Genomic DNA, 25812 nt, shown 5'->3' on the forward strand with positions numbered 1-25812 from the left:
GATAGTAATTGAAATGACGGTTGTTGTAATGGTGGACCTCATCACTTGCTTGCAAAATAAAAAGAAAGAATATGAAGCATTATTGGTTGGAATTATGTTAATGGTGGACATTACCACTAACTTGCAAATTGAAATAAATGAAGTGAAGTAATTTTAGTAGTCTAGAGATTAAAATCGGTATTAGACCTATGATGTAAACAAGATAAATATCCATGATCAATCACACAATAATTAATGCGTATCTCAAGATATTGATTGATAAATCTTGGGTTAAATTTTATTTAGTTAACATTGTAATCTTATCCACAAATAGAAAATCTCTTAATTGATTAGAGAATATTTATTTCTAGATAACAATAGATTTTGTAAAGAATCCTGAATGATTTTATTTTTTTAAGGATTTGACTTTTTATCTATATAAGGTGAACTATTAGGTAGAAAGAGACTCTTAGGAGGAAGCAAAAAGGTAAAGGAGGTTAGATTTTGTAAATCTTGTGATAGTTTGAAGAATAGTGGATAGGCTTTTCCGAGTTCAAGGACATAGTCTGATTTTAAGATAAACCCCATAAACAAATATCGTGTTTTGTCTTCTCTCCCTACTTTTCTATCTCTTTGATTATTTTTATGCATGATTTTTAATCATTTGTGTGTATCAAGAATAATGAAGATCGATTGTTAGGAGTAAATCTCAAAGAATCAATGGCATCCGAAAATTTACCTCTACAAGTAAAAAAAGAATAAATGTTGTAAGGATAATACTGGAATGAGAGAAACGAAAACATAAAGGTGACAAAAATGATGTGGTGGTACACACATAACCGTAGATGCTTTTTTACTTATATCTCGTGAAAAAGCATATACGGTAATGTGCATGACACCCCATCATTTTGTCACCTTTATGTCTCCATTTGTATCACCCCACCACGACTCATGTTTTAAAACCATGTGGTGTGGAAGGGAGGATCAGTGGAGGCATTTATAAATGATTGAATGTCGAGAGATAGAACGATAGAAAAAGGCGTTAAGAAGGGAGAGATGGCTGGGTTGTGTGTGTTCAAAATAGAATCTATTCCGATGTAAAGGTAAGAAAAATTTCTTTGAATGGTATTTTCTAAGGAAAATCTTAATCACTATATTATGCATTAATTTATGTTTTCTCATCTAGTGTTCGATAGAATTCATGAAAGTATGGGAATAGAAAAAAAGAAGGGAAAAGGATAGAAAGATTTGGCCATGGATTTCATATATATGGTTGTCATAATCATCGAGGGTAAGTGTTTTCCATATAATTTCATTTGTATTGTATTAAATATATTTATAGGATATTCTTCCATTTATCTCTTTAGTTGAGGAGAAATTTTATAATATTAATGCAATTTTTTATTAGAACACCATATGTTGGAAAATAAAGTTAAGGAATGTTATTTTAGAAAATAACTGGATGGGGAATTAAATTCGAAATATTTGAGTTTAAATAACTCATCACAAGAAGAGAATTGATATTTAGATGGAAATTGATAATTCGAAATATGAATTAATGAATGTACATGAATTTTAATGCTTGAATGTGATGATTATAGATTATATGTGAATGCATTAGTGCATGTGTAACAAAAAAAAATCTGGTTATGAGATGATGAAATACTTGTGTTGTTGGCATGAAAAGAATCGATTATCCGTTTGTGTTTACTCGAAAATTCCTTAAGGAAGATCCCAAGTTGTAGGATGAGAGTTGGGTTAAACTAGTGTGAAAATCGACAAGGATAGTGTAGCCGAGTTGGTGCGAAATTCGAGGCATATGTTGAATATATTACCATATTTAAAAGATGAAATGCTTGATTGATTCACAATGTGAAAAAAGCTTAAATTTGACGGTCTTGGGTTGTCAAATTTCATAAAATTTGACGAACCAAGAGGTCGAATTTGCGTCAAATTTTTCATTGTCAAATTTGTTTTTCGACGGGTTGAAGTTGTCAAATTAATGAAGGATGGGAGAAATTCGACAACTCCAAACCATTAAATCTTGGAACATCAAGAATTTTGACAGTCCTAAACCGTCAAAATTCAGTTTCTAAAATCCGTTGACCTTGGCCCTTCAATTTTTTCTATCGAATTTTCCAGTTTTCACGTAGTGCTTTGCATGTTAAACATACCATGCATTTTATTGCTTTAAGTAAAATAAAGGAAAATATTATATTTATTGGGCTTCGTAGTTCATGCTTTTAAAATTTCAAGTTCATGAAGAGAGAAGACGTGCAAGGGTCAAGATTCATGAATTTCTTTCATTCTAAAAAATTATAGAAACACTTGATGCGTATTATGATTAGAGTTTTGAACTTGTATGTAAAAGTTAAGTTGAAGTGGGCTCGGTTTATAGTTATTAATTTGGTGGATCGTCATGGTAAAACTTTATATTTTAACTTTTGCTTCGTCTTTGTATGGCAAGAACTATTGAAGTTGGTGAAAGAAATTTATTTTGTGAAGATGAGGAATCTTTTTATTCGGCAATGTCATGTTTAATATTATTGGTAGTTGAAAAGCTGCTTCTCTGTTTCAGTTGAGGAGTTCTTTGTCGATCCAACCCCCGGAGCTTGCTCTCAGTCAGATGGAGAAAAAGATGAGAAATCCTAGACAAGGATCGAATATAGCATGACATGGTTGCTGGATGGCATGTATGTCTTGTATTCAGGAGGCTGTCAATGGATTGGATCCAATCCTCATAACTTAGGAAACTGGATTAACAATTCGGGTTCTGATAAGGTCCCAATTAGTAACTTATCAAATAGTTCTCGATCAATAAGGTCCTGATTTAATATGTACCCAATCTGTTATCACGTGAGAATTTCTATAAATTTTATTATATTAGTAGATTAAATATAAACATTCATGTATGCTATTAAAACAAATTGGATCCAAATCCGACCCAATTATCCATGGATTGGGTTTGTGAGATCGGTTCCAACTTTTATGGTGTTTTGGGGTTGACTTTGACCTGCCGAAATGGTAAGTTTCTATGGTTGAAGTAGTCAAAAGTTTTTTAAGTGTAGAATGGGAGATGGTCCATGGCCCATGTCTTGATCAAAAGCATAAGCAAATAATTTATATTTTTTTCCACAATATGGATGGAGTGGTTTCTTGGACCATTAAACAATGTTATTTTCCAATTTCACTAGACGGGTTTTTTCAAACCTATTACTGCACGGAGATTGATATCTGGACCACCATGCCCTTGGATTTTCCGAAGCCGTGTTCACACCATGGTTTTAATTGGATCTAACCCCTCAAATTTTGATTAATATAAGAGATACCCCTGTATTTTGAATTTGAAATTGATGCCATGCCTCCCTTGACTCCAGTCTAAAGATCGATATGCCATCGTCTTCAGCATTCAAAAATCCCCGATTTTTCTTTTCAAACCAATCATCTTCAAGTACTTCAACCTAACCTCAAATAGTAAATTAATTTAATATATTCAACCTTCACTCTAATGATTTCTACCTTCTATCTAACTCTTCATAAAAAATATTAGATTTTTCTACACAAGGTTTCATTGTTTAATATTTCTAGGTTTCATTCGTTTAATACGTTTGTAAAAATTCAATATTTAAAGGTTAAAGACTTGAAGCAGATAGAATCTTTAGGTTACAATTAAGGATTTAAATTTTTTATTTTGGGCAGATTAAAGATGACTGAGCTAATAAGAAAAATCTGAAGGCTTTTAGTTTTGAAGATGAATTACTTGTCCTTGTTAGAGATGGCTTTGTTCGAGACAAGTCGATCCCATTCATGAATGAGACCTTAAAAAAATTCATTTGTAAAGTTTCTAAGTTCCAACAAATTTTCAGTCCGTAGATCAATGTGGAGAGGAGATATTGTTTCTAGCCGAAAATAATAAAGCACTGTTATTGGCACCCCAACTTTTACTTATTATACCTCAATTCTTTAATCATTTATCACCCATGTTCCTAATTAAAGATTAAACCACACCATTGGAACATTACAAAATTTTGATTTAAGTTATTACTTCAACATTATACAACATGATAATATATTCAAACAACTTGAGCGGTTGTTTATTAATTGAAATCAAGAGAGAGACACTACAAGAAAATGTAAAAGTGGGAATGACTTTATAAAATAATTGTTTACAATTAGGATTAGGCTCATATAAAATCCTAAATATCTTAATTGAAATCTAGATAGAGAGAGTTTCTATGGGCAATCCAACTTTTGCTCATTCTAAACCATTGATTGATTTTTATTTTTATAATTTTATTTGTGGTATAATAAGTAAAAGTTGGGGTGTCAATAGCATTTTTGCTTTTCTTTCTGTGTAAATTGCGAGGATTAAAAAGGGTATAAAACTGAAGTAGGAAAAATCAAATTAAATAGTGTGAAATGGAACAAGTAAGCACGATAAAAATAAAACAGATCAAGAGATAATTATCCTCTTCACCCCTAACCTCCAATATGGAATAGAAAGTAATCAAACAAAATTATTCTTATCCAAAGCCTACAAAGAAAAAAAGTCACCTTGGCACCTTGGCACCTTCTATGATGTTTCCAAATTTCATAAATAAATAATAAATAATTAGAGAATTGATAATGTAACTCGCCAAGTGACATACTCAAAAGACTTCAAGATGTGACAAGTTCGGATACCATTGAATCATGTATCGTGAGGCATTGAGGTCTATGGTGTCCGAATTTGTCCAAGTCATCGAGTCATTTGATCATTCCACCTAGTGAGTCAGGTCATCAGGACCTAAATAATTAAGTTGGAAAATTTGAGATTACATTCACACTCACACCTTCTGATCATCTTCAATTGGAGAAAGTAAAAAAACACTAATGCTGGAGTGACACAAATGAGGACATATGAATAACATAAATGACGGGATGACGTGCACTAACTGTAGATGCTTTTTACTTGTATTTTGCATAAAAGCATTTTTGGTTATGTGCACGCCACCACGTCATTGTCTCACTCATGTCACCCTTTATGTCACCTACTCATTAAATAATGAAAGAAACAATTAACAATCGACATGAGCTCCTAATTAATTCAATTGAATTTACTCTGTCAACATTTCATTGGTTTTGTTTGAGCGTTACTTACTTTCCTCTTTTTGTTTTTTATTTTTGGACCTTTTATTCGGGATATAAAAGTCGTACTTCACAGAATTATTGATGCCGCCTTTGACTGTTGGTCAATGCGTTAAATCTCCTATGACCTAAGGGATGTAAAAATGAGTCCACCATCTTATTTTTTTGGGCCCAAATATATACCCATTATAGGCCCAACTTGATGTCTAGTTGATCTAGACCCGGTCTTGTCCTTTGACCTAAGTTTAATTACTACAAGCATCAAGTTACTTATTGATCTCATTTAAAACAAGTTTACCCAGATATAAAGATAAAAAGAAAAAAAATAAATTTAAAATTAAACAAATTCAAAACAAACAGGCAAGTGGTCGAATAGGGTTCAAATGGAGCAACATTTTTAAAGTGATGATTTCTCTCAGCAGCCAATCCAAAGTAGGGCATACAAAGCATAGTTATGAGAAAGATGGAAGTGCAAACAATACTACAAGACAAATTGAAACCAATCTGAAGCCCAACCTGAAGCCATCCCAGAACCTGCTATCAGTAGGGCCGCATGTTGGGTTTGGGATCCCTTATCAGGTTGGTTAAATCAGGTCCAACCTGAAAGGCCGTAGTCCGATTTACACTCCTATATGAATCCCATTGACAACCAATTAATTTTCATTGAAAATATTAATCAGGGAGACTTGTTAGATGTGTGGAAGAAATATACACTCCACTCCCCCTCTCTCATAAGTGTGGAAAGAGTCAAACCCATGACCTACATGAACCTAGTGCTCTGATACCATGTTAACCAACCAACATGACCTACATGAACCTAGTGCTCTGATACCATGTTAACCAACCAACATGACCTACATGAACCTAGTGCTCTAATACCATGTTAACCAACCAACCACTCCAAGAGACGGATATGTTAGCGAGGGGGAGAACTAGGAATATAAAAAGAGTCGCGGGGGCTTAAAAGGGTATGACACACTCTAGAATGGACAAAAAACGTTGCGAGCCCAACCTGGTTGGTAGGAGAGGGCTTGGGCTTAGCCAACTTGGACTATTATGCGCTGTACAAATGCCAAAAAAAATTTCCTCCAAGCAAATGATCCTCGAAAGAAACCACTTTCTCATCTCTTACATTTAATACCTTTTCATTAAAAATGGCAGAAACTGTAAAGATCTTATTTGATTTAGAATTCTTAGATTGTTGTTACAAATGCCCAAATAGGGTATTTATAGGCATTACAAGAATAATCTAGAAAGTCTTAGTTATCATATTCTAGAAGATTGTAAGAATAATCTAGAAAGTCTTAACTATCCTAATCTAAAAGTTTGTAAGAATAATCTAGAAAGTCCCAACTATCATAATCTAGAATATTACAAGAATAATAAAGAATAATCAAGAATAATCCGGAGATATCCTATTAGGCCCCCTCAAGATGGTGATCCAGAGGAGACACCAATCTTGAAAACTAAGTCACGCAGTCGAGTCCGAGAAAGAGGCTTTGTAAGAACGTCGGCAAGCTGATCAGTGGAAGAAACGTGGGACACGCGAAGCATAGAGCGTTGAACAAGATCCCGGACAAAATGATAATCAATGGAGATGTGCTTCATGCGAGAGTGAAAAACGGGATTAGCACAAAGATACGTTGCGCCAATGTTATCACTGTAAATAACTGGTGGTGAGGGGAGTGAGACCCCAAGTTCAGTAAGTAGAGACCTAACCCACTGAACTTCTGATGCAGCAGAGGCAATCGCTCTGTACTCAGCTTCAGTAGAGGAACGGGCCACAGAGCGTTGTTTCTTCGAGCTCCAAGAGATGGGATTATGACCAAGAAAAAGAACATAGGCCCCTGTAGAGGTGCGATCATCAGAGTTTCCGGCCCAGTCAGCATCGGTGAAGCAGTGAAGAGACAGAGAAGAGCTTGCACGAAGTCGAAGTCCAAGATCACGAGTACCATTTAAATAGCGGAGCAGACGCTTGGCAGCACCCCAATGACGTTCAGACGGTGCATGCATAAATTGTGAGAGTTTATTAACTGCGAAGGCAATGTCTGGGCGCGTGACAAGGAGGTACTGAAGACTTCCAATAACCTGTCGATACAAAGTGGCATCCGTGGGGGGAGAGCCATCATAAAGTGAAAGTATAGTACCAACTGCAAGAGGTGTCTGAACCGGTTTAGAAAAGAGCATGTTGTGTCGAGCAAGTAAGTCCACAATGTACTTCCGTTGAGAGAGGAAACATGAGTTTTGGTGCAAGAGAACTTCGATACCGAGAAAGTAGGATAACGATCCCAAGTCTTTGATAGAGAACCTGGCAGCCAGCTGATCAATGATGCGAGAAACAAAAACAGTATCGCTACCTGTGATGATTAAGTCATCAACATATACCAGGAAGTAAGCAATGAGACCATCACGGTTAAACACAAAGAGAGACGTGTCCGACTGTGCATGAACAAAGCCCAGCTGAAGCAAAAAGCTACGAAGTTCTTGATACCACGCCCGAGGTGCTTGCTTAAGACCGTAGATGGCTTTCTTAAGTTTACAAACATAAGAGGGAAAATTGGCATCAATAAAGCCAGGTGGTTGTGCCATATAGACCTCTTCATCAAGATGGCCATGGAGAAAAGCATTATTGACGTCAAGTTGCCGAAGAGCCCAACCTCGTGACAGTGCTAGACTCAGAACAAGACGAACAGTAGTGGGCTTAACAACTGGGCTAAAAGTGTCATAGTAATCAATGCCGGGTCGTTGGTGAAAACCTTTGGCAACAAGACGAGCTTTGTATTTGTCAATAGATCCATCAGGATTGCGTTTGATTCGAAACACCCATTTACAACCAACTATATTCTGTGAGCCAGTAGAAGGAACAAGATCCCACGTACCATTCCGAAGGAGAGCATCAAACTCAGTGGACATCGCAGAACGCCATCGTGGATTAGTAAGGGCTTGAGTTACACTTGTGGGCTCAAAGTCAGTAGATGGATGGGAAGAGATAAGGCAATACTTGGGGTTCGGCTTGTGAATGTTATTTTTGGAGCGGGTGAGCATAGGGTGGCTATTGGAAATGGGTCTGGGCAAGGTGGAAGTAATCGGAGAAATGGGAGGGACAGAGGAAGAGCTCGGTGGTGATGAATCATCGTTGGAGGCCGTGAGCGAGACCGAGGATGAGGGTTTATCATTGAGCAAAAGAGACGAACCGGCAGCACCACCACGTGAGGTAGACGGGGCTTTAAAGAAAAGAGGGGAAGATGACGAAGGACTCGAGGGTGGGACAGATGAGACGGGCATGAAAAATGGAAAAACGTCTTCGACGAACTCAACATAACGAGAAGTAAATATTTTGGAAAAAGATCGATCATAGTAGATATATGCACCTTGTGTTAAGGAGTAGCCTAGAAAAACACAAGCACGAGATCAAGGTTTCAATTTATGAGCGGTATACGGACGTAGCCATGGGTACCACTGATAACCACACGAAGCTTTTGAAAGTTAGAGAGATGACCAAACAATTTTTCAAATGAAAATATCATGGAGAGATTGGATTTGGTCATGCGGTTGATGAGGTAGGTAGCTGTGACAAAAACAAAGGCTTAGAAAGTAAGAGGGATGGACGCATGGATGAAGGTGAGACCGGAATCGACAATATGACGGTGTCAACGTTCTGAAAAGCCATTATGTTAGGGAGTATGTGGAGGTGTTGTGAGATGTGTAGTCCCACTAGATGCAAGAAATGAACATAGTGCAATATATTCCCCTCGTTGTTTGTGTATAAGGTAATTATTTTACTTTTGAAGTAGTTTTCCACAAGAGACTTAAATTTGACAAAGGCTTCAAGAACATCTGCTTTTCGCCGTAGAGGATATAACCAAATGTACTTAGTAAAGTGGTCAACAAAAACAACATAGTACTTGAATCCATCAACCGAGAGAACAGGAGAAGACCACACATCAGAAAAAATTAATTCAAGGGGTGTTGAAGATGAAAGGGTAGATTCATAAAACGGAAGCTTGTGACTTTTATTAATTTTACAAGAATTACAAGAAAAGTTTGATAGAAGACGGGAAGATAAAGAAAAAACATTAGATGAGGCTAAATGACGAATAATTTTGTGGGATGGGTGACCAAGACGGGAATGCCACAAAGACAAGGAGTGAGTGACAGACAAGAGAGCACGTGGTGGAGCTGACGAGCCCGTCGTGACCGGCCAATAATAAACTCCGTCCTTATGTGGTCCTTGGAGAAGAAGGGCCCCCGTTTGACGATCCTTCACCTGAAAGCCAGACATGGAAAATATAACAACAACATTGTTAGTGTTACATAATTGGGAGACAGAGATAAGATTTTTTGTCATAGTTGGAACACAAAGAGTATTTGGGAAGGATAATGAGGATGAAGTGGGTAGGTTTAGAGAGCCAGTATGAGTGATGACCAGGCCTTTACCATTACCGATGACAATGTCATCAAAACCATCATAAGGAGAATGAAGCGAAAGGTTCGCAAGATCAGTAGTGACGTGATGAGAAGCACCAGAGTCTAGGATCCATTCAGATGGTGTTGAAGAAGCTGATGGATGAGTGGCCGTGTGAGCACTTGGCACCGTATAGGCTGGACGAGGCCGGGGACGTGACTGTTGGACAGTAGGAGTCCATGGAATATGCTTGAAAACGGAACAACGTTTTGCGGAATGGCCTTGTTGTTCACACAATTGGCAGCGACCGAGATACGGGCGTTGTCCTTGATTGTCGATGGAAAATGGAGGTCGAGATGTCAAGGAGGCGTGTGGCGATCGGACTGACTGACCGCGAGTTTGGTTAAAGGGGCGGGGAAAACCACGCGATGGTTGGGGTGATGAAGCATAACTATGTGGGGAAGACCGAGTAGTAGGGAAAGCTGTGGCAGGGATAGGAGAAGATGAATCTGTTTTGGCCGCCAGTTGTGCTTCATGGTTGAGCAGTTTCTCATGTAGCTCATCGAAAGAGATGGATGTTTCTCGTGCTTGAATAGCATTAGAGAGTTCTTTATAATTCTCGTCAAGGCCATTAAGAATTTTCATGACGAGATCTTCAGAATCAATCGAGACGTTCATAAGGGCTAGTGCATCAACAGTGGTTTTGATGCCTTGCATATACTCAGTGATAGACTGAGTACCTTTGACGGGGTTGGTGAGGCGGCCCTTGAGACCGAGAATGCGACCACGAGTCGGCTTAGCATAGGTGTTGGAAAGAGTAGTCCAAGCATCATAGGATGTTTTTGCAGTAGCAATGAATGGGATTAGTGACGGTGTGAGAGAACCGATGATGGCGTTGAGCAAGAGTTGGTCTTGACGGATCCATATGAGATAATCGGGATTGGGTGATGAGACACCGTTTTGCATGATGGTGGAAGGTGGACATGGCTTTGTTCCATCAATAAATCCGAGTAAGTCGTAGCCGATGAGAAGCGTTTGAAATTGGAGCCTCCATGCGGTGTAATTTGTGGATGTGAGTTTTAGGGGTGCTTGTGCTGAAACGTTAATAGCAATGAGGTGTGTGGTGTTGTCTAGAGGATTAATGACGGTGGGGTGGGGGGTGGTTGATGACGGTGTGGTGGGAGTGGAGGCCATGACTTAGAAAGAAAATTTTTGTGGTGGAGGTGTGATCGGCTAGCGTTAAGAAATGGGTGGCGTTAGCCTTGAGGCTCTGATACCATGTAAAGATCTTATTTGATTTAGAATTCTTAGATTGTTGTTACAAATGCCCAAATAGGGTATTTATAGGCATTACAAGAATAATCTAGAAAGTCTTAGTTATCATATTCTAGAAGATTGTAAGAATAATCTAGAAAGTCTTAACTATCCTAATCTAAAAGTTTGTAAGAATAATCTAGAAAGTCCCAACTATCATAATCTAGAATATTACAAGAATAATAAAGAATAATCAAGAATAATCCGGAGATATCCTATTAGAAACAGCATCCATTTCTGCAACTAAAAGGTACTACTATACTATAAAGTTTTTTTCTTTCATGATTTATTTGTACAACCCATCAAAATTTCTAACACACAATGTTTGATTCAGACTGGCAGTTGTTACAGGAGCCAATAAAGGAGTTGGATTGGGGATATGTAGACAATTAGCTTATAATGGAGTCTTGGTGGTATTAACAGCTAGAGATGAGAAGAGAGGTGTTGAAGCTGTTGAAAATCTCAAAGGATCTGGACTGTCTGATGTGATTTTTCATCAACTTGACCTGATGGATCCAACAAGTATTGCTTCCTTGGCAGATTTCATCAAAACTCAATTTGGAAAACTTGATATCTTGGTAATATTCAAAGTCAGTTTTTCTAGATGTTTCCATTTGTTCTTTAATTGATATCTTGGTAATACTCATTACTTCTTTATAGGAAATTTTACTTTGGTTTTGTTTTAGAACTCATTAATAGATAAAGATACAAAACTGAAACAAATCTACCATTTTTAACATCTGAACAAAGAAATCAAGAAAATTCACCATTTAATTGATTTCCAAGGTTTCAAGGGCAAAATATAAACACACAAGTCCTATATTAGGTTTTATAACCTAGTCATTTCATCTCTATTTGATTAAATCCCCAACATTCAAACTTATCTCCCTTTAACAAATTATTACATTATGAAGTAAACTTATTAGTCTATATTTCTAATTTTGTGTAGTTTCTTTTGTTGCTTGTTAATGAGAGGTAGAAAACAAAGGGTTGTTTTAGTCTTCTTGAACATGCATTCTAACCATTGGATTCGGGTATTTTCCATGGGTTTGGAACCCACCTATACATCAATTCATATAGAATATACAATAATTGAAGTCTGAAAAAACGAAATAGCAAAGGTAACACAATCACAATACACAAGGATTTACTTGGTTTGGCAGTGTGCCTACATCCACGGAATAGAGCAAGAAGAATCACTATTTTCTCATAAGTCTTACATCCCTAAAGATCTCTATTTATATAACCGAAAGTTACCAAAACATATACTCAAAAAATAGAAAACCCTTAAGAAAATATTACATAATTGCCTTTTTCATACCCCTTAAAAAATTCGGGGCAGAGGCACTTCCCCCTGCACCCCTCACAGCTTTGCGTAGCGCAATAGAATACAAGACATTTACACAACATGAAGAAGGGAAAAAAAACCCTTCTCTTCATTTTGAGATCAAATTTCTTCGAAAAATTAAATGGTGAACCCAAATTGCTTGGCTGAATTACTTTGTTCTTTTACAATACCTTTTGCTATTTGTAAAATGGATATAATGTGTTGGAGAATTGCCATGAATTCAACCTGGAATCTTGATGATCTGTTAAAGACCCGTTTGGTTTGGGTTTCGATACAACCCGTTTATATCCTCTTTGCAACCCTCATCATATAAAGGGTGTTTTTAGGGTTCGTTCTTTGTGTGAGAAAGGAGAGCCTCAAGAGAGTACAAAATGGGTGTAACAGGGGACTAGGGTTTTCTGATTAACTTTGTAGAAAACTCGTTGCAGATAGTGGATTGATCATCGTTGCTCGTGAACATAGGCATCTTGCCAAACCGTGAAAATCGTGTCTCCTGTTTCTATTATCTCTATTTCAGTTTGCTTCTAATCTCTTGCTCGAAGGTTGTTTTGTTTGTTGCACGCTTTCGCATAACGTAATGATGAGTTAAAATCTCAATTCAGGTTAACAATGCAGCGATTAGTGGAACCACAATAAATGATGATGCTTTAAGGACCAAAAGCCATGGGGATGCTATGGTATGTGAGAATCAGTTTTTTTTATTACTTATAGCTACCATAAATTATACCTTTATGTAGTACTTCAAAATTTCATAATTATTTGTTAATTCTATGGAGAATTTGGTTTATCAAGAGGTTTGGTAATTTTTAGCTATAGTTAGGACTGAACTATTCAATCAATGCAGCAAAATCTTATGGAAGCAATGGTACAGACATACGAATTGGCAGAAGAATGTCTGAAAACAAACTACTATGGAACCAAAGGAGTGACAGAAGCACTTCTTCCCTTCCTTCAGCTCTCCAAATCACCAAGGATTGTTAATGTTTCATCCAAAGCTGGCCAGCTAAAGGTTCAAAAGCGATCTTTTCGTGGTCCTATTAATAGAACATTATATCGCCGAAATCCATCCTCGTTCTACAGCAGTTAATTTTTTCTTGTTTAATTAACTTAACAAATCACTTGATCCGAAAGCTATTTTATTAGCAAAATTAATGGCATAAGATGGAAATTTGCTACCTTCTTTGTCCCCTTGATTTTTTCTAAAATACGAACCCACAACTTATAAAAATGAATTTCAAAGGTCCATACTTCGTTTTATTCTCATGCCTTGTTTTTTATCCTTGAAAGATCAGTCGAGCATTGTGTTAAAGTTAGCTATGTTCATGGTACTTTGAATCAAATCTGAAATTTAACATACGACATCTCTTACCTAAATCCTTCAATTTCTGATTTTGAGCCATTACCCACCACCAATTTATCGTTTCATTTGGGAATCAAGGTTGGGGGAGGGGACATTGTGTTAAAGTTAGCAATGTTAGTCTTACTTTAAAGCCAATCTGGAATTATATGATATGCAATTGGGCTTAATTGTATCTTGAAATTCAGTTTTCGAATAATCCGTTGCACAATTGTGGTTGGGGGTGGGGTTCAAATATTGTCTTAAAGTTAACAATGTTCATTGTACTTCGAAGCCAGATTTTGAGCCATTTATCATTTTAATTGTATTTTTTTCAGAAAATCCCCAATGAAAGGGCTAAATTGATACTAAGTGATGTTGATGGTCTCACTGAGGAGAAAGTGGATGGATTGTTCAATGAATTTCTAAAGGATTTTAAGGATGGTTTGCTAGAAAGCCAAGGATGGCCTACTGCCCCATCTGCCTATACAATCTCCAAAGCAACTCTGAATGCTTACACAAGGATTCTAGCAAAGAAGTTTCCTTCTATCAGCATAAATTGTGTCTCTCCTGGTTTTGTCAAAACAGATATGAGCGCCAATACTGGAATCCTGACTGTTGAAGAAGGTGCCGAAAATCCTGTGTCATTAGCTTTGTTGCCTCATGGTGGACCTTCTGGCCTTTTCTTTAGTCAGAAGGAAGTGGCATCATTTTGATTGAAAACCGATTTTATTATAAGAGAATATATGAAGGTAGAACTGCTCTGTTATTGATTTTCTTTGCATTTTATTTCAAAAACGCGGTATGGGAAACTCGATGATATTTAAGTTTTGTTTTATAGTAAAATATTTGATAATTTGTGCATAATCCACTTTTTATAGAACTTGGAATGTCAGAATGGGCTCATTTATGTGAGAATGATCTCTAGGGTGTTAGGGGGGAATCTTCTTCCAATACCTTGGGATGTATGGCAACTTTTACGAGAGACCTTCGGTCGTCTCCTTCGATTACTTAGTGAATTCTAATGAGATGCATTCGATTTCATTTTGATGCACAAGCCAATAAATTTTTTGACAAAGTGTAAGATTGATTTAGAGAAGATTGTGGATTTTGCCTATGCATTGGATGTGGTAGATCGTTAACATGTCATTTCTACTATGCTCGAAGTCTGGTCATGTTTGTGCTTCTTTGGTCATTTCTACTAGATCGTTTAGGAGACAAGTTCCGGCAATGCCCCATTTTGACCACGTTTGGAGAATTCATTTGAGTTTTAAGGTGCTTAGCCGTCTCTAAACTACTTTGGTGGCTTTTGTTACATTAAGAATTTTGAATATCCTCTCGAACAAGATTAGTCTTCTATCGAAGATTCAACGTGCTAGATTATGACTTTGAAGGTCAGATTCTTCCCATCTGAAGGAGTCGGACTTAGGAACCGTTGTCACTACTTTTAGAATTTTAATTCTTGCGTCGACTTGTGATTTTAATTTTTTGGAATCGTGATTATAACACATGCAAGTATGATGTGATTACACGCACTTCCAAGGAAAAACCCACTGTTGAGGCTCTCCATCAAAGAGACGGTAAAGTTTCTTAAGAATTTTCAAAAGAATAAATAAATGCATCCTTGAAAACCTTGTACAAAACTAGAAGGTTGATATTGATATTGATATCTAGGAAATGAATAATGATTTTTTGACACTCCCCTAGGCCCTCTCACAAAATTATAGATCATTTTTTTGGAATACATAAAATCATAAATCATTTTATATGTATTTCGAGACAAATGATCTACGATGATGTGATGTGATGGGGGCGTTGGTTTGAAGTGGAAGGCGTTAACGGTGGGCTGTAAGGAAAAAAGGCGTACGAAGGTTTATCCACCATCAACAAGATCTTGAGATTTGTAAAATCAAACCTTGAGATTTGTAATCAGCAAAGTGTTTTCAACCTTTGACTTATTGCTCCGGACATCACGACATTTGATTTGTGGGACAGAGAACTAAAATATTCTAAATCAAAGCAATCCTGATCTAGACATTAGGTTTGAAGTTTGAACCTAGACATTATAAAGACAGACATACTTTCTGCGTGATCTATATAACGATTTTGTAACTCAAATTTGGAATATCAAATTTTATGAAATTTAACGGTTTAAGACTGTCAAATTTGAACTTTTTTTTCACATTGTGACACCTTTTGATCATCTTCAATAGGAGAAAGTAAAAAAACACTAATGCTGGAATGACAAAAGGAGACAAAGGAGTGACACAAATGACGTGGACATAACCATAGATGCTTTTTACTTGTATCCCGTGGAAATGCATCTATGGTTATGTGTGCACCACCACCTCATTGTCTCACCCGCATCCCCCTTCATGTCACCCACTCATTAAATAATGAAAGAAACAATTTAACAATTGACATGAGCTCCTAATTAATCCAATTGAATTTACTGTGTCAGCATTTCATTAGTATCGTTGGACCGTTAGAATGACCCCCAAAAAACGTCACTACTTACGACACAAATTCTTTGACCAATTTACTTTCCTCTTTTTGTTCTTTTTGTTTTTTTTGGACATTTTATTCGGGATATAAAAATTGTACTTTACAGAATTATTGATGCCTCCTTTGAATGTTGGTCAACGTTAAATCTCCTGTGACTTTACCTTAGGGATGAAAAAATGAGTCCGCCATCTTATTTTTTTGGGCCTAAATTTCGACCCAGTCTAAGCCCAACTTGGAGTCAAGTTGATGTAGACCCGGCCTTGTCCTTAAGACTTAGGTTTGATTACTACAAGCATCAAGTTACTGATCTCATTAAAAACAAGCTTACGCAAATAAGGATAAAAACACAAAAATTAAATTTAAAATTAAACAAAATAAAAAACAATCAGGCAAGTGCTAGAATTACACCATCAATAGTGCTCAAATGGAACGCTATTTTTAGAATTCATGCATCACTGAAAAAACCAACTACATTTCAAGTGATGATTTCTCTCAACAGTCAATCCAAAGTAGGGCATACAAAGTATTATTATCAGAAAGATGGAAGTGCAAACAATACTATAAGATAAATTCAACCCAATCTAAAGCCCAACTTGAAGCCATCCCAGAACCTGCTATAAGTAGGAATGCATGTTGGGTTTGGTATCGCTTATCAAGTTGATTAAATCATGTTCGACCTACAGGCCATAGTCCGATCCTATATGAATCCCATTGACAATTGTTGGTTATGTCTTTTATTCTTGTATGTGAAGGGTTGTCGTGGATTCAACCCAGATCTTTTGAAATCTGTTAACGACCTACATGACCCATTTAAGTTGCCCCCGGACGAAATATTGGGTCCATTTGATTTGGTTTTGGATCCGACCCATTTAACCTCTTTGTAACCCTAAGTATATAAAGAGTAAGAGATGAAATCCTAAAGGGGGAGAAAGATATACGAGAGACAGAGAGAAATTGTAACCGTGTTCTTCTTTGATTAATATAGTGAAATCGTCGTTTTCACCCATGGACATAGGTCGATTCTTTAACCGAATCACGTATATTTTGTGTTGTGTGAGATTCTTGTGTTCTTGCTTGATTTATACTTCGGATCATAGGGTTTAATCTAACAACAACCAATTAATTTTCATCGAAAATATCAATCAGGAAGCCTTGTTAAATGTGTGGAAGAAAATATGCACTCCACTCCCCCTCTGTCATAACGGTGGAAAATGACCTACATGAACCTAGTGCTTTGATACCATGTTAATCAGTCAACTACTCCAAGAGACTAATAAAGGGGGGGGGGGGGGGGGGGGGTGTTTGTTAACCAGAGTATGACACACTCTAGAGTGGATGAAAAACATTGCGAGCCCAACCCGGTTGTTAGGAGAGGGCTTGGGCTTAGCCAACTTGGACTATTATTCGCTGTACAAATGCCTAAACAAATTTCCTCCAAGCAAATTTTGGTGTTCGTGATTAAAAAAATTGGTGCTAGTCGGCATTTGAGTTGATGGAACATCGATCAACGGTCAAGGGGAAGCAAGAAGTGGGCAGTTGGGAATTTGGGCTAATGGAAAAGATATGCAAAAGTTTACAACGTCATTGTCCAACGGTCAAGGGGGGATATACCAATTTCTCAGAGTACTGGGGATCTTACCAATTGTACTAGAATTCCCCTAACGACCACGACCACGACCCTTCTTATAGGAAGTGAAGCAATGATCCTTGAAAATACCCACTTAATCATCTCTAACATTTAACACCTTTTCATTAAAAATGGCAGAAACAGCAACCATTTCCGCAACTACAAGGTACTACTATACTATAAAGTTTTTTCCTTTCATGATTTATTTGTACAACCCATCAAAATCTAACACACAATGTTTGATTCAGAGTGGCAGTTGTTACAGGAGCCAATAAAGGAGTTGGATTGGGGATATGTAGACAATTAGCTTATAATGGAGTCTTGGTGGTATTAACAGCTAGAGATGAGAAGAGAGGTGTTGAAGCTGTTGAAAATCTCAAAGGATCTGGACTGTCTGATGTGATTTTTTATCAACTTGACCTGATGGATCCAACAAGTATTGCTTCCTTGGCAGATTTCATCAAAACCCAATTTGGAAAACTTGATATCTTGGTAATATTCAAAATCAGTTTTTCTAGATGTTTCCATTTGTTCTTTAATTGTAAAACTCGGCATTCATTACTTCTTTATAGGAAATTTTACTTTGGTTTTGTTTTAGAACTCATTAACAGATAAAGATACAAAACTGAAACAAATCTACCATTTTTAACATCTGAACAAAGAAATCAAGAAAATTCACCATTTAATTGATTTCTAAGGTTTCAAGGGAAAAATACAAACACATAAATCCTATATTAGGTTTTATAACCTAGTCATTTCATCTCTATTTGATTAAATCCCCAACATTCAAACTTATCTCCCTTTAACAAATTATTACATTATGAAGTAAACTTATTTGACTATATTTCTAATTTTGTGTAGTTTCTTTTGTTCCTTTTTAATGAGAGGTAGAAAATGAAGGGTTGTTTTAGTCTTCTTGAACATGCACAAGAAAAATCAGTCTGATGGTTGAATTCTAGCCATTGGATTCGGGTATTTTCCATAGGTTTGGAACCCACTTATACATCAATTCATATGGAATATACAATAATGAAGTCTGAAAAAAACGAAATAGCAAAGATAACACAATCGCACAAAACACAAGGATTTACTTGATTCGGCAGTGTGCCTACGTTCACGGAACAGAACAAAAACAAACACTATTTTCTCATAAGTTTTACAACCCTAAAGATCTCTATTTATATAACTGAGAGTTACCAAAACTTGTACTCAAAAAATAGAAAACCCTTAAGAAAATATTACATGATTGCCCTTTTCATACCACTTAAAATTTTTTGGGCGGGAGCGCTTCCCCCTGCACCTCCTACAACTTTGCATAGTGCAACAAAATACAAGACATTTACACAACATGAAGGTGGGAAAAGATCCCTTCTATTCATTTTGTGATCAAATTTCTTAGAAAAGATAAAAGGTGAACCCAAATTGCTTGGCTGAGTTACTTTGTTATTTTACAATACCTTTTGCTATTTGTAACATGGGTATAATGTGTTGGAGAATTGTCATGAATTCTACCTGGATTCTTGATGATCCGTTAACGACCTGTTTTGTCTTCTTTGTAACCTTAAGTATATAAAGGGTGTGTTTAGAGTTCATTCTTTGTGTGATTAAGAAGAGCCACAAAAGAGTACAGAATGGGTGTAACAGGGGACTAGGGTTCTCTGATGAATTTTGTAGAAATCTCATTGCGGATAGTGGATTGATCATCGTTTCCCATGAACATAGTAGGCATCTTGCTGAACCATGTAAATCGTGTCTTCTGTTTCTGTTTTCTCTAGCTCGTTTTGCTTTTAATCTCTTGCTCATAGTTCCTTTTGTTTGTTGCATGCTTTCGCACAACATAATGATGAGTTAAAAATCTCAATTCAGGTTAACAATGCAGCAATTAGTGGAACCACAATAAATGATGATGCTTTAAGGACCCAAAGCCATGGGGATGCTATGGTATGTGAGAATCAATTTTTTTTATTTCTTATAGCTACCATAAATTATACCTTTATGTAGTACTTTAAAATTTCATAATTATTTGTTAATTCTATGGAGAATTTGGTTTATCAAGGGGTTTGGTAATTTTTAGCTATAGTTAGGACTGAACTATTCTATCAATGCAGCAAAATCTTACAGAAGCAATGGTACAGACATACGAATTGGCAGAAGAATGTCTGAAAACAAACTACTATGGAACCAAAGGAGTGACAGAAGCACTTCTTCCCTTCCTTCAGCTCTCCAAATCCCCAAGGATTGTTAATGTTTCATCCAAATTAGGCCAGCTAAAGGTACAAAAGTGATCTTTTTGTAGTCCTATTAATAGAACATTATATCGCGGAAATCCATCCTCGTTCTACACCAGTTTATTTTTTCTCGTTTAATTAGCTTAAAAAATCACTTGATCCGAAAGCTATTTTACTAGCAAAATTAATGGGATAAGACGGAAATTTGCTACCTTCTTTGTCCCCTTGATTTTTTCTAAAATACGAACCCACAACTTATAAAAATGAATTTCAAAGGTCCATACTTCATTTTATTCTCATGCCTTGTTTTTTATCCTTGAAAGATCAGTCCAGCCTTGTGTTAAAGTTAGCTATGTTCATGGTACTTTGAGGCAAATCTGAAATTTAACATACGACATCTCTTACCTAAATCCTTCAATTTCTGATTTTGAGCCATTACCCACCACCAATTTATCGTTTCATTTGGGAATCAAGGTTGGGGGAGGGGATATTGTGTTAAAGTTAGCAATGTTAGCCTTACTTTAAAGCTAATCTGGAATTATATGATGTGCAATTGGGCTTAATTGTATCTTGAAGTTCAGTTTTTGAATAATCTGTTGCACAATTGGGTTGGGGGTGGGGTTCAAATATTTTGTTAAAGTTAACAATGTTCATTGTACTTCGAAGCCAGATTTTTGAGCCATTGATTGTTTTAATTGTGTTTTTTCAGAATATCCCCAATGAAAGGGCTAAATTGATACTAAGTTATGTTGATGGTCTCACTGAGGAGAAAGTGGATGGATTGTTCAATGAATTTCTAAAGGATTTTAAGGATGGTTTGCTAGAAAGCCAAGGATGGCCTACTGCCCCATCTGCCTATACAATCTCCAAAGCAACTCTGAATGCTTACACAAGGATTCTAGCAAAGAAGTTTCCTTCTATCAGCATAAATTGTGTCTCTCCTGGTTTTGTCAAAACAGATATGAGCGCCAATACTGGAATCCTGACTGTTGAAGAAGGCGCTGAAAATCCTGTGTCATTAGCTTTGTTGCCTCATGGTGGACCTTCTGGCCTTTTCTTTAATCGGAAGGAAGTGGCATCGTTTTGATTGAAAACCGATTTTATTAAAAGAGAATATATGAAGGTAGAACTGCTCTGTTATTGATGTTCTATGCATTTTATTTCAAAAATGTGGTATGGGAAACTTGATGATATTTAAGTTTTGTTTTATAGTAAAATGTATTATTTTGATAATTTGTGCGTAACCACTTTTTATAGAACTTGGAATGTCAGAATGGACTCATTTACGTGAGAATGATCTCTAGGGTGTTGGGGAGAATCTTCTTCCAATACCTTGGGATGTATGGCACCTTTTAAGAAAGTTCTCCGGTTGTCTCCTTTGATTACTTAGTGAATTCTAATGAGATGCCCTTGATTTCATTTTGATGCACTAGACAATTAACTCTTTGACAAAGTATAAGATTGGTTTAGAGAAGATTGCGGATTTTGCCTTTGTTTCGGCAATGCCCCATTTTGACCACATTTGGAGGATTCATTTGAGTTTTAAGGTGGCTTTTGTTACCTTAAGAATTTTGAATATCCTCTTAGAAAAGATAAGTTTTCCATCAATGATTCTTCTCATCTGAAGGAGTCGAACTTGGGAACCGTTATCACTACTTTTAGAATTTTAATTCTTGCATCGACTTCTGATTTTAATTCTTCGGAATCATGATTATAACACATGCAAGTATGATGGGATTACATGCACTTCCAAGGAAAAACCCACAGTTGACTCTCCATCCAAGAGATGGTAAAGTTTCTTAAGATTTTTCAAAGAAATAAATAAATGCATTGTTACAAAATTTGTGCAAAACTTTAGAAGGTTAATATTGATCTTTAGGAAATGAGTAATGATTTTTTGACACTTCCATACGCCCCCTCACAGAATCGTAAATCATTTTTTTGGGATACGCAGAATTAATAATCCTTTTCTTGTATATCCCGAGATAAATGATTTACGAGTATGTGTGGGAGCGTAAGTCAGAGATTATCACTACTCTTAAGGAAATTTGTTTTTAGTGAAGGGCGTTAACAGTGGGCAGTGAAGAAAACTGGCCTTACGAAGGCTCATCCACCATCAACAAGATCTTGAGATTTGTAAAATCAAACCTTGAGATTTGTACTCAGCAATGTGTTTTTAACCAATTAAAATATTCTAAATCAAAGCGTTCCTGATCTAGACATTAGGTTTGAAGATTGAACACAGACATTATAAAGACAGACATACTTTCCACGTGATCTATATAAATGATTTAGTAACTCAAGCTGACAGGGTGACTCAAAAAGTCATCCACGTGGCATGGGAAAGAACCGTAGATTCAGTCCCTCGGGATAAAAAGGGGATACACAACTACAGATAAGGGTATTTCTGTCATTACACATTTAATACAAACGGTGAAAAAAAAAAAAACAAGATTATCTTCTCTTCCGATCAAGACCAATATGAACTTCACCATTTTGATACCACTTCTCAGGAATGGAAGAAACATCCTTCAATCCAACTGAAAAGAGGTAAATATTTATTTTTCCATTTTTATTTATGTTCTTATTGTGATCCAACTTATTTCAAAACCAAATCTTTAGAAATCTCAATGTGTCATTCAGGTGTGCAGTTGTTACTGGGGGTAATAAAGGAATTGGACTGGAGATATGCCGTCAACTAGCTTCTAATGGGATCATAGTCATACTAACTGCAAGAGATGAAAAAAGGGGTACTGAAGCTGTTGAAAATCTTAAAGGATCTGGACTCTCTCATGTCGTTTTCCATCAACTTGATGTCAAGGTTCCTGCTAGTATTGCTTCTTTGGCAAATTTCATCAAAACCCAATTCGGCAAACTTGATATCTTGGTGAGAAAAACACCCAATTGTTTTAAAATATATCAATCACATCTTTCAAATAAGACCCATTAAAGAAACAAAGGGAGAATATGAGCACAGAGCATATCAAAGTTTTGAATTGTTTCTAGGATACCAATGTTTATATTTGACATTTAAACTAATATTTGTGTATGCTAATTATTTGTTAAGTTAGGAAACTATAGGGGGAAAAAAAATAGAGAAATATTTGATTGTTGGTCCAATAAAGGTTGTAACTCTCCAAAATGGTAGAAATGGTGTCTTCTCACCCTTTGACCATTAGATTAGATCTAAAGATATCGAGATCATGTAATCGTGAATATTAAATTTAATAATTATGGTGAATGTAAATACACATACCCATATCTTCTTTTTTGTACTAGATGTTGTATCTTATGCTATGTTTCCAGTTGTGGAAGATATAGTTAATTTCAACTCGATTCTGTAGTCAATGCTATAATTCTAATAGGAACAAAGATTAAGTGTTTAACAAAATTTAGTGTATAACAATTTATGCAGGTAAATAATGCAGCAGTCGATGGTCTTACAGTTGATATTGAAGCTTATAGGGCTTATAAGTTAGGAGGTGGCAATGTAAATCCTAACTTGTTGAAGGGAGTAGTAGAGCAAACTTATGAAAAGGCCGAAGAATGTTTGAAAACCAACTATTATGGAACCAAACAAGTAACTGAAGCACTTCTTCCCCTTCTTCAACTCTCAAATTCAGCAAGGATAGTTAATGTTTCCTCTGTATATGGCCTGCTTGAGGTAATATTTAACTGATGCAAGACCTTTTTGGCCAACTTATAGTACCACTTTTTGAATCGATCATTATCATCATCATTGTTTTTTTTTTCTTGCTAGTGCAATCGAAGTACAAAAATTTCTTTCTTTATATGGGAAGTTTGGGTTGTTTGGATTGATTTTTTGTTTCTTTTGCAAAGCTAATGGTAAATCTATAAATTATCTATTCATCCATTGTGACTTCACCTGTGAGATCTGATCTCATTTTATCTCTTTATTTAATCTTAATTGGTGTTTTCCAAGATCCATGTCCTAATTTTTTTAAGCAAATCACGGGCCTAAATTCTACCTAATGAATTTTGCGGAGTTTGATCCCATTTGTTGGGTGTTGGGATATTTGGAAGGAAAAGAAATGTTTGGGCATTTCGCATTTGAAGGGATTGAGCACTCACTCCCTTTTCAATGTAAGCAATTTGAAGTGTTTAAAGGTAATTCTTTGAAGAGATATTGTCTTTAGGCAGAAGTTGGGTTTGATAGCTTTGTAAATTTGATGTGTGGTCTTTGCATCCTTTTCTCTTTACCATTTAATCTGTTATTAGGTCTCTCAATCTCGGCCTTTATGTATATTTTTATTTCAAAATAAATTCATGTTATCTATAAAAAAAAATAAAAACTTTATAGGAATTTTAATAACAATGATATTACCATCTTATCAGCATATCACCAATGAGAACATCAAAGCACAGTTGAGCAATGTTGATTGCTTAACAGAAGAGAAGCTGGAGGAGTTGTTGCAAAGGTTTCTAAAGGATTTCAAGGAGGATATGTTGGAGGCCAACGGCTGGCCTATTACTGTATGTGCTTATAAAGTCTCCAAAGTGATTATAAATGCCTACACGAGGATCCTGGCCCGGAAATTCCCAAAATTTCTCATAAATTGCGTTCATCCCGGTTATGTCAAAACAGATATGACATTGGATACAGGGGTTTTGACACCTGAGGAAGGTGCTAGAGCTCCTGTAATGGTGGCTTTGTTGTCTGAGAATGGCCCTTCTGGTGTCTACTTTGATCAAATGAACATGTCAACCTTTTGACTTAGAAGTTGGTATTTCAAGATCTATATATGATAGTAGAGAGGAAAGATGATCAAAGAGAAGATGGAATTGAGTACAAGGAGCTTAATTGTACCGGTTAATTTTCTGTTATATATATTTGAAACATTTGGATCCATGTTTCTTAATTGAAACATTATAGGATTTGATTTGTAACTTGTATAACTGGTCGATGTTACATAAATGAAATGAATAATGATCTTCTAACTAGGAAGTCTTCACTCAGTCAATACTCAGCTGATGTGTTATGGGGCATGGAACCATAGATCTGTTTCCTCGGGATGCAGAAATGCAAATCCCCATAAAAGATGTACATTTGTAAATCTCAAGGAAACAAAACTATTGTTCCGTGTCCATAACAAGTCAGCCGAGTATTTGATCGAGTGAAGACTTTCTAGTTAGAATATCAGCACTCAAACGAAATTTGGAATTTCATGTCATCAAGTCTGTGCTTTTGGTTAATTGTTTAGGTTCTTGATCCGGAGTTCACAGCATTTGATTTGTGGGACACCCAACTACAAATAATGTTACTTTTGGTTTGAACTTGAACCTACTTATTATAAGGGCATACATATGGGAGCGGATCCTCTGTAATGTGTCTTCCCTGTAGTGCCTTTTAATTAGTAGAGATTGAAATCTTGAATTCTTTAAATCCGATGAAGGCTTTGAAGAAGGATGGTCCACGACCTCCAATTTTTTAACTAAACAGATTTGTGATTATGCGATGAAGCTGTCCTCCAATCATCTATTATCACTACAGGGAAAACTCACTCCAGAGGATCCGCTCCCAATACACACTTTTCAAGTCATCTTTGTGTCAATGCGTATCGGTTTGTGTGTGGAAAATTAAGTGTAATGAATTGTGATAATCTGACTACCCCACGTGGCACACTCAATCAACTCTGGTGATGTGACAAGTTTGAGAATCATAGATCTATCGGCCTTGGGATACAAAAGTGCATTTTCCCATTAAAGTGTATCCCAAGACGTACAGAGTTACGGTTCCCAAACTTGTAGCTCAGGAAAGTCGATTGAGTGTGCCATGTAGGGTGGTCGGATTATCATGTCTCAAGCGTAATTTTTTAATAAGGGTACTTTTGTCATTACACATATGAATAAAAACAGTGAAATTTTTTTATATTATCTTTTTCTCTTCTGATCAGACCACTTTGAACTAGATATCACTTGAGG

The 25812-nt window shown here is 36.3% G+C and overlaps 3 protein-coding genes and 1 long non-coding RNA gene across 5 annotated transcripts; all 4 read left to right on the forward strand.

Moving 5' to 3' along the window:
• The first annotated feature begins 976 nt into the window (after positions 1–976).
• Positions 977–2993, forward strand: LOC147389720 (uncharacterized). Its single transcript, XR_015170425.1, has 3 exons — positions 977–1082; positions 1166–1270; positions 2558–2993. It is a non-coding gene; the product is annotated as an uncharacterized LOC147389720 (long non-coding RNA).
• A 3154-nt stretch (positions 2994–6147) lies between these two features.
• LOC147389721 (short-chain dehydrogenase/reductase 1-like) lies at positions 6148–14365 on the forward strand. Of its 2 annotated transcripts, XM_086417737.1 has the most exons (6): positions 6149–6265; positions 11046–11075; positions 11160–11403; positions 12776–12850; positions 13018–13182; positions 13848–14365. In XM_086417737.1, the coding sequence occupies exons 1-6, from the start codon at positions 6261–6263 to the stop codon at positions 14223–14225; spliced, it is 897 nt and encodes a 298-aa protein (XP_086273863.1). In that variant the 5' UTR covers positions 6149–6260; the 3' UTR covers positions 14226–14365. The 2 variants fall into 2 exon arrangements, with proteins under 2 accessions (XP_086273864.1, XP_086273863.1); XM_086417738.1 differs by lacking the exon at positions 13018–13182 and having other exon boundaries at positions 6148–6265.
• A 2959-nt stretch (positions 14366–17324) lies between these two features.
• LOC147389722 (short-chain dehydrogenase/reductase 1-like) lies at positions 17325–21094 on the forward strand. Its single transcript, XM_086417739.1, has 5 exons — positions 17325–17807; positions 17890–18133; positions 19508–19582; positions 19750–19914; positions 20579–21094. Exons 1-5 carry the CDS (start codon positions 17773–17775, stop codon positions 20954–20956), a joined length of 897 nt encoding a protein of 298 aa, XP_086273865.1. The 5' UTR covers positions 17325–17772; the 3' UTR covers positions 20957–21094.
• Positions 21095–22285: 1191 nt separating this feature from the next.
• On the forward strand, positions 22286–25051 carry LOC147389723 (short-chain dehydrogenase/reductase 1-like). The gene is made up of 4 exons (XM_086418574.1): positions 22286–22419; positions 22513–22756; positions 23285–23533; positions 24226–25051. Exons 1-4 carry the CDS (start codon positions 22385–22387, stop codon positions 24601–24603), a joined length of 906 nt encoding a protein of 301 aa, XP_086274700.1. The 5' UTR covers positions 22286–22384; the 3' UTR covers positions 24604–25051.
• The last annotated feature ends 761 nt before the right edge of the window (positions 25052–25812 follow it).

The sequence above is a fragment of the Akebia trifoliata genome, chromosome 12, assembly GCF_017979445.1.
Source record: "Akebia trifoliata isolate Shusen 1 chromosome 12, ASM1797944v1, whole genome shotgun sequence".
NCBI lineage: Eukaryota > Viridiplantae > Streptophyta > Magnoliopsida > Ranunculales > Lardizabalaceae > Akebia > Akebia trifoliata.

Excerpts from the sequence above, each read along its gene's own strand:
- LOC147389723 (XM_086418574.1), top strand. The coding sequence starts at position 22,385 with ATGGAAGAAACATCCTTCAATCCAACTGAAAAGAG. Across the intron at positions 22,757-23,284 it reads TCGGCAAACTTGATATCTTG|GTAAATAATGCAGCAGTCGA; the intron begins GTGAGAAAAACA and ends CAATTTATGCAG. Across the intron at positions 23,534-24,225 it reads CTGTATATGGCCTGCTTGAG|CATATCACCAATGAGAACAT; the intron begins GTAATATTTAAC and ends CCATCTTATCAG.
- LOC147389721 (XM_086417737.1), top strand. Across the intron at positions 11,076-11,159 it reads TCCATTTCTGCAACTAAAAG|ACTGGCAGTTGTTACAGGAG; the intron begins GTACTACTATAC and ends TGTTTGATTCAG. Across the intron at positions 11,404-12,775 it reads TTGGAAAACTTGATATCTTG|GTTAACAATGCAGCGATTAG; the intron begins GTAATATTCAAA and ends ATCTCAATTCAG.
- LOC147389722 (XM_086417739.1), top strand. The coding sequence starts at position 17,773 with ATGGCAGAAACAGCAACCATTTCCGCAACTACAAG. Across the intron at positions 17,808-17,889 it reads ACCATTTCCGCAACTACAAG|AGTGGCAGTTGTTACAGGAG; the intron begins GTACTACTATAC and ends TGTTTGATTCAG. Across the intron at positions 19,583-19,749 it reads AAAGCCATGGGGATGCTATG|CAAAATCTTACAGAAGCAAT; the intron begins GTATGTGAGAAT and ends CTATCAATGCAG.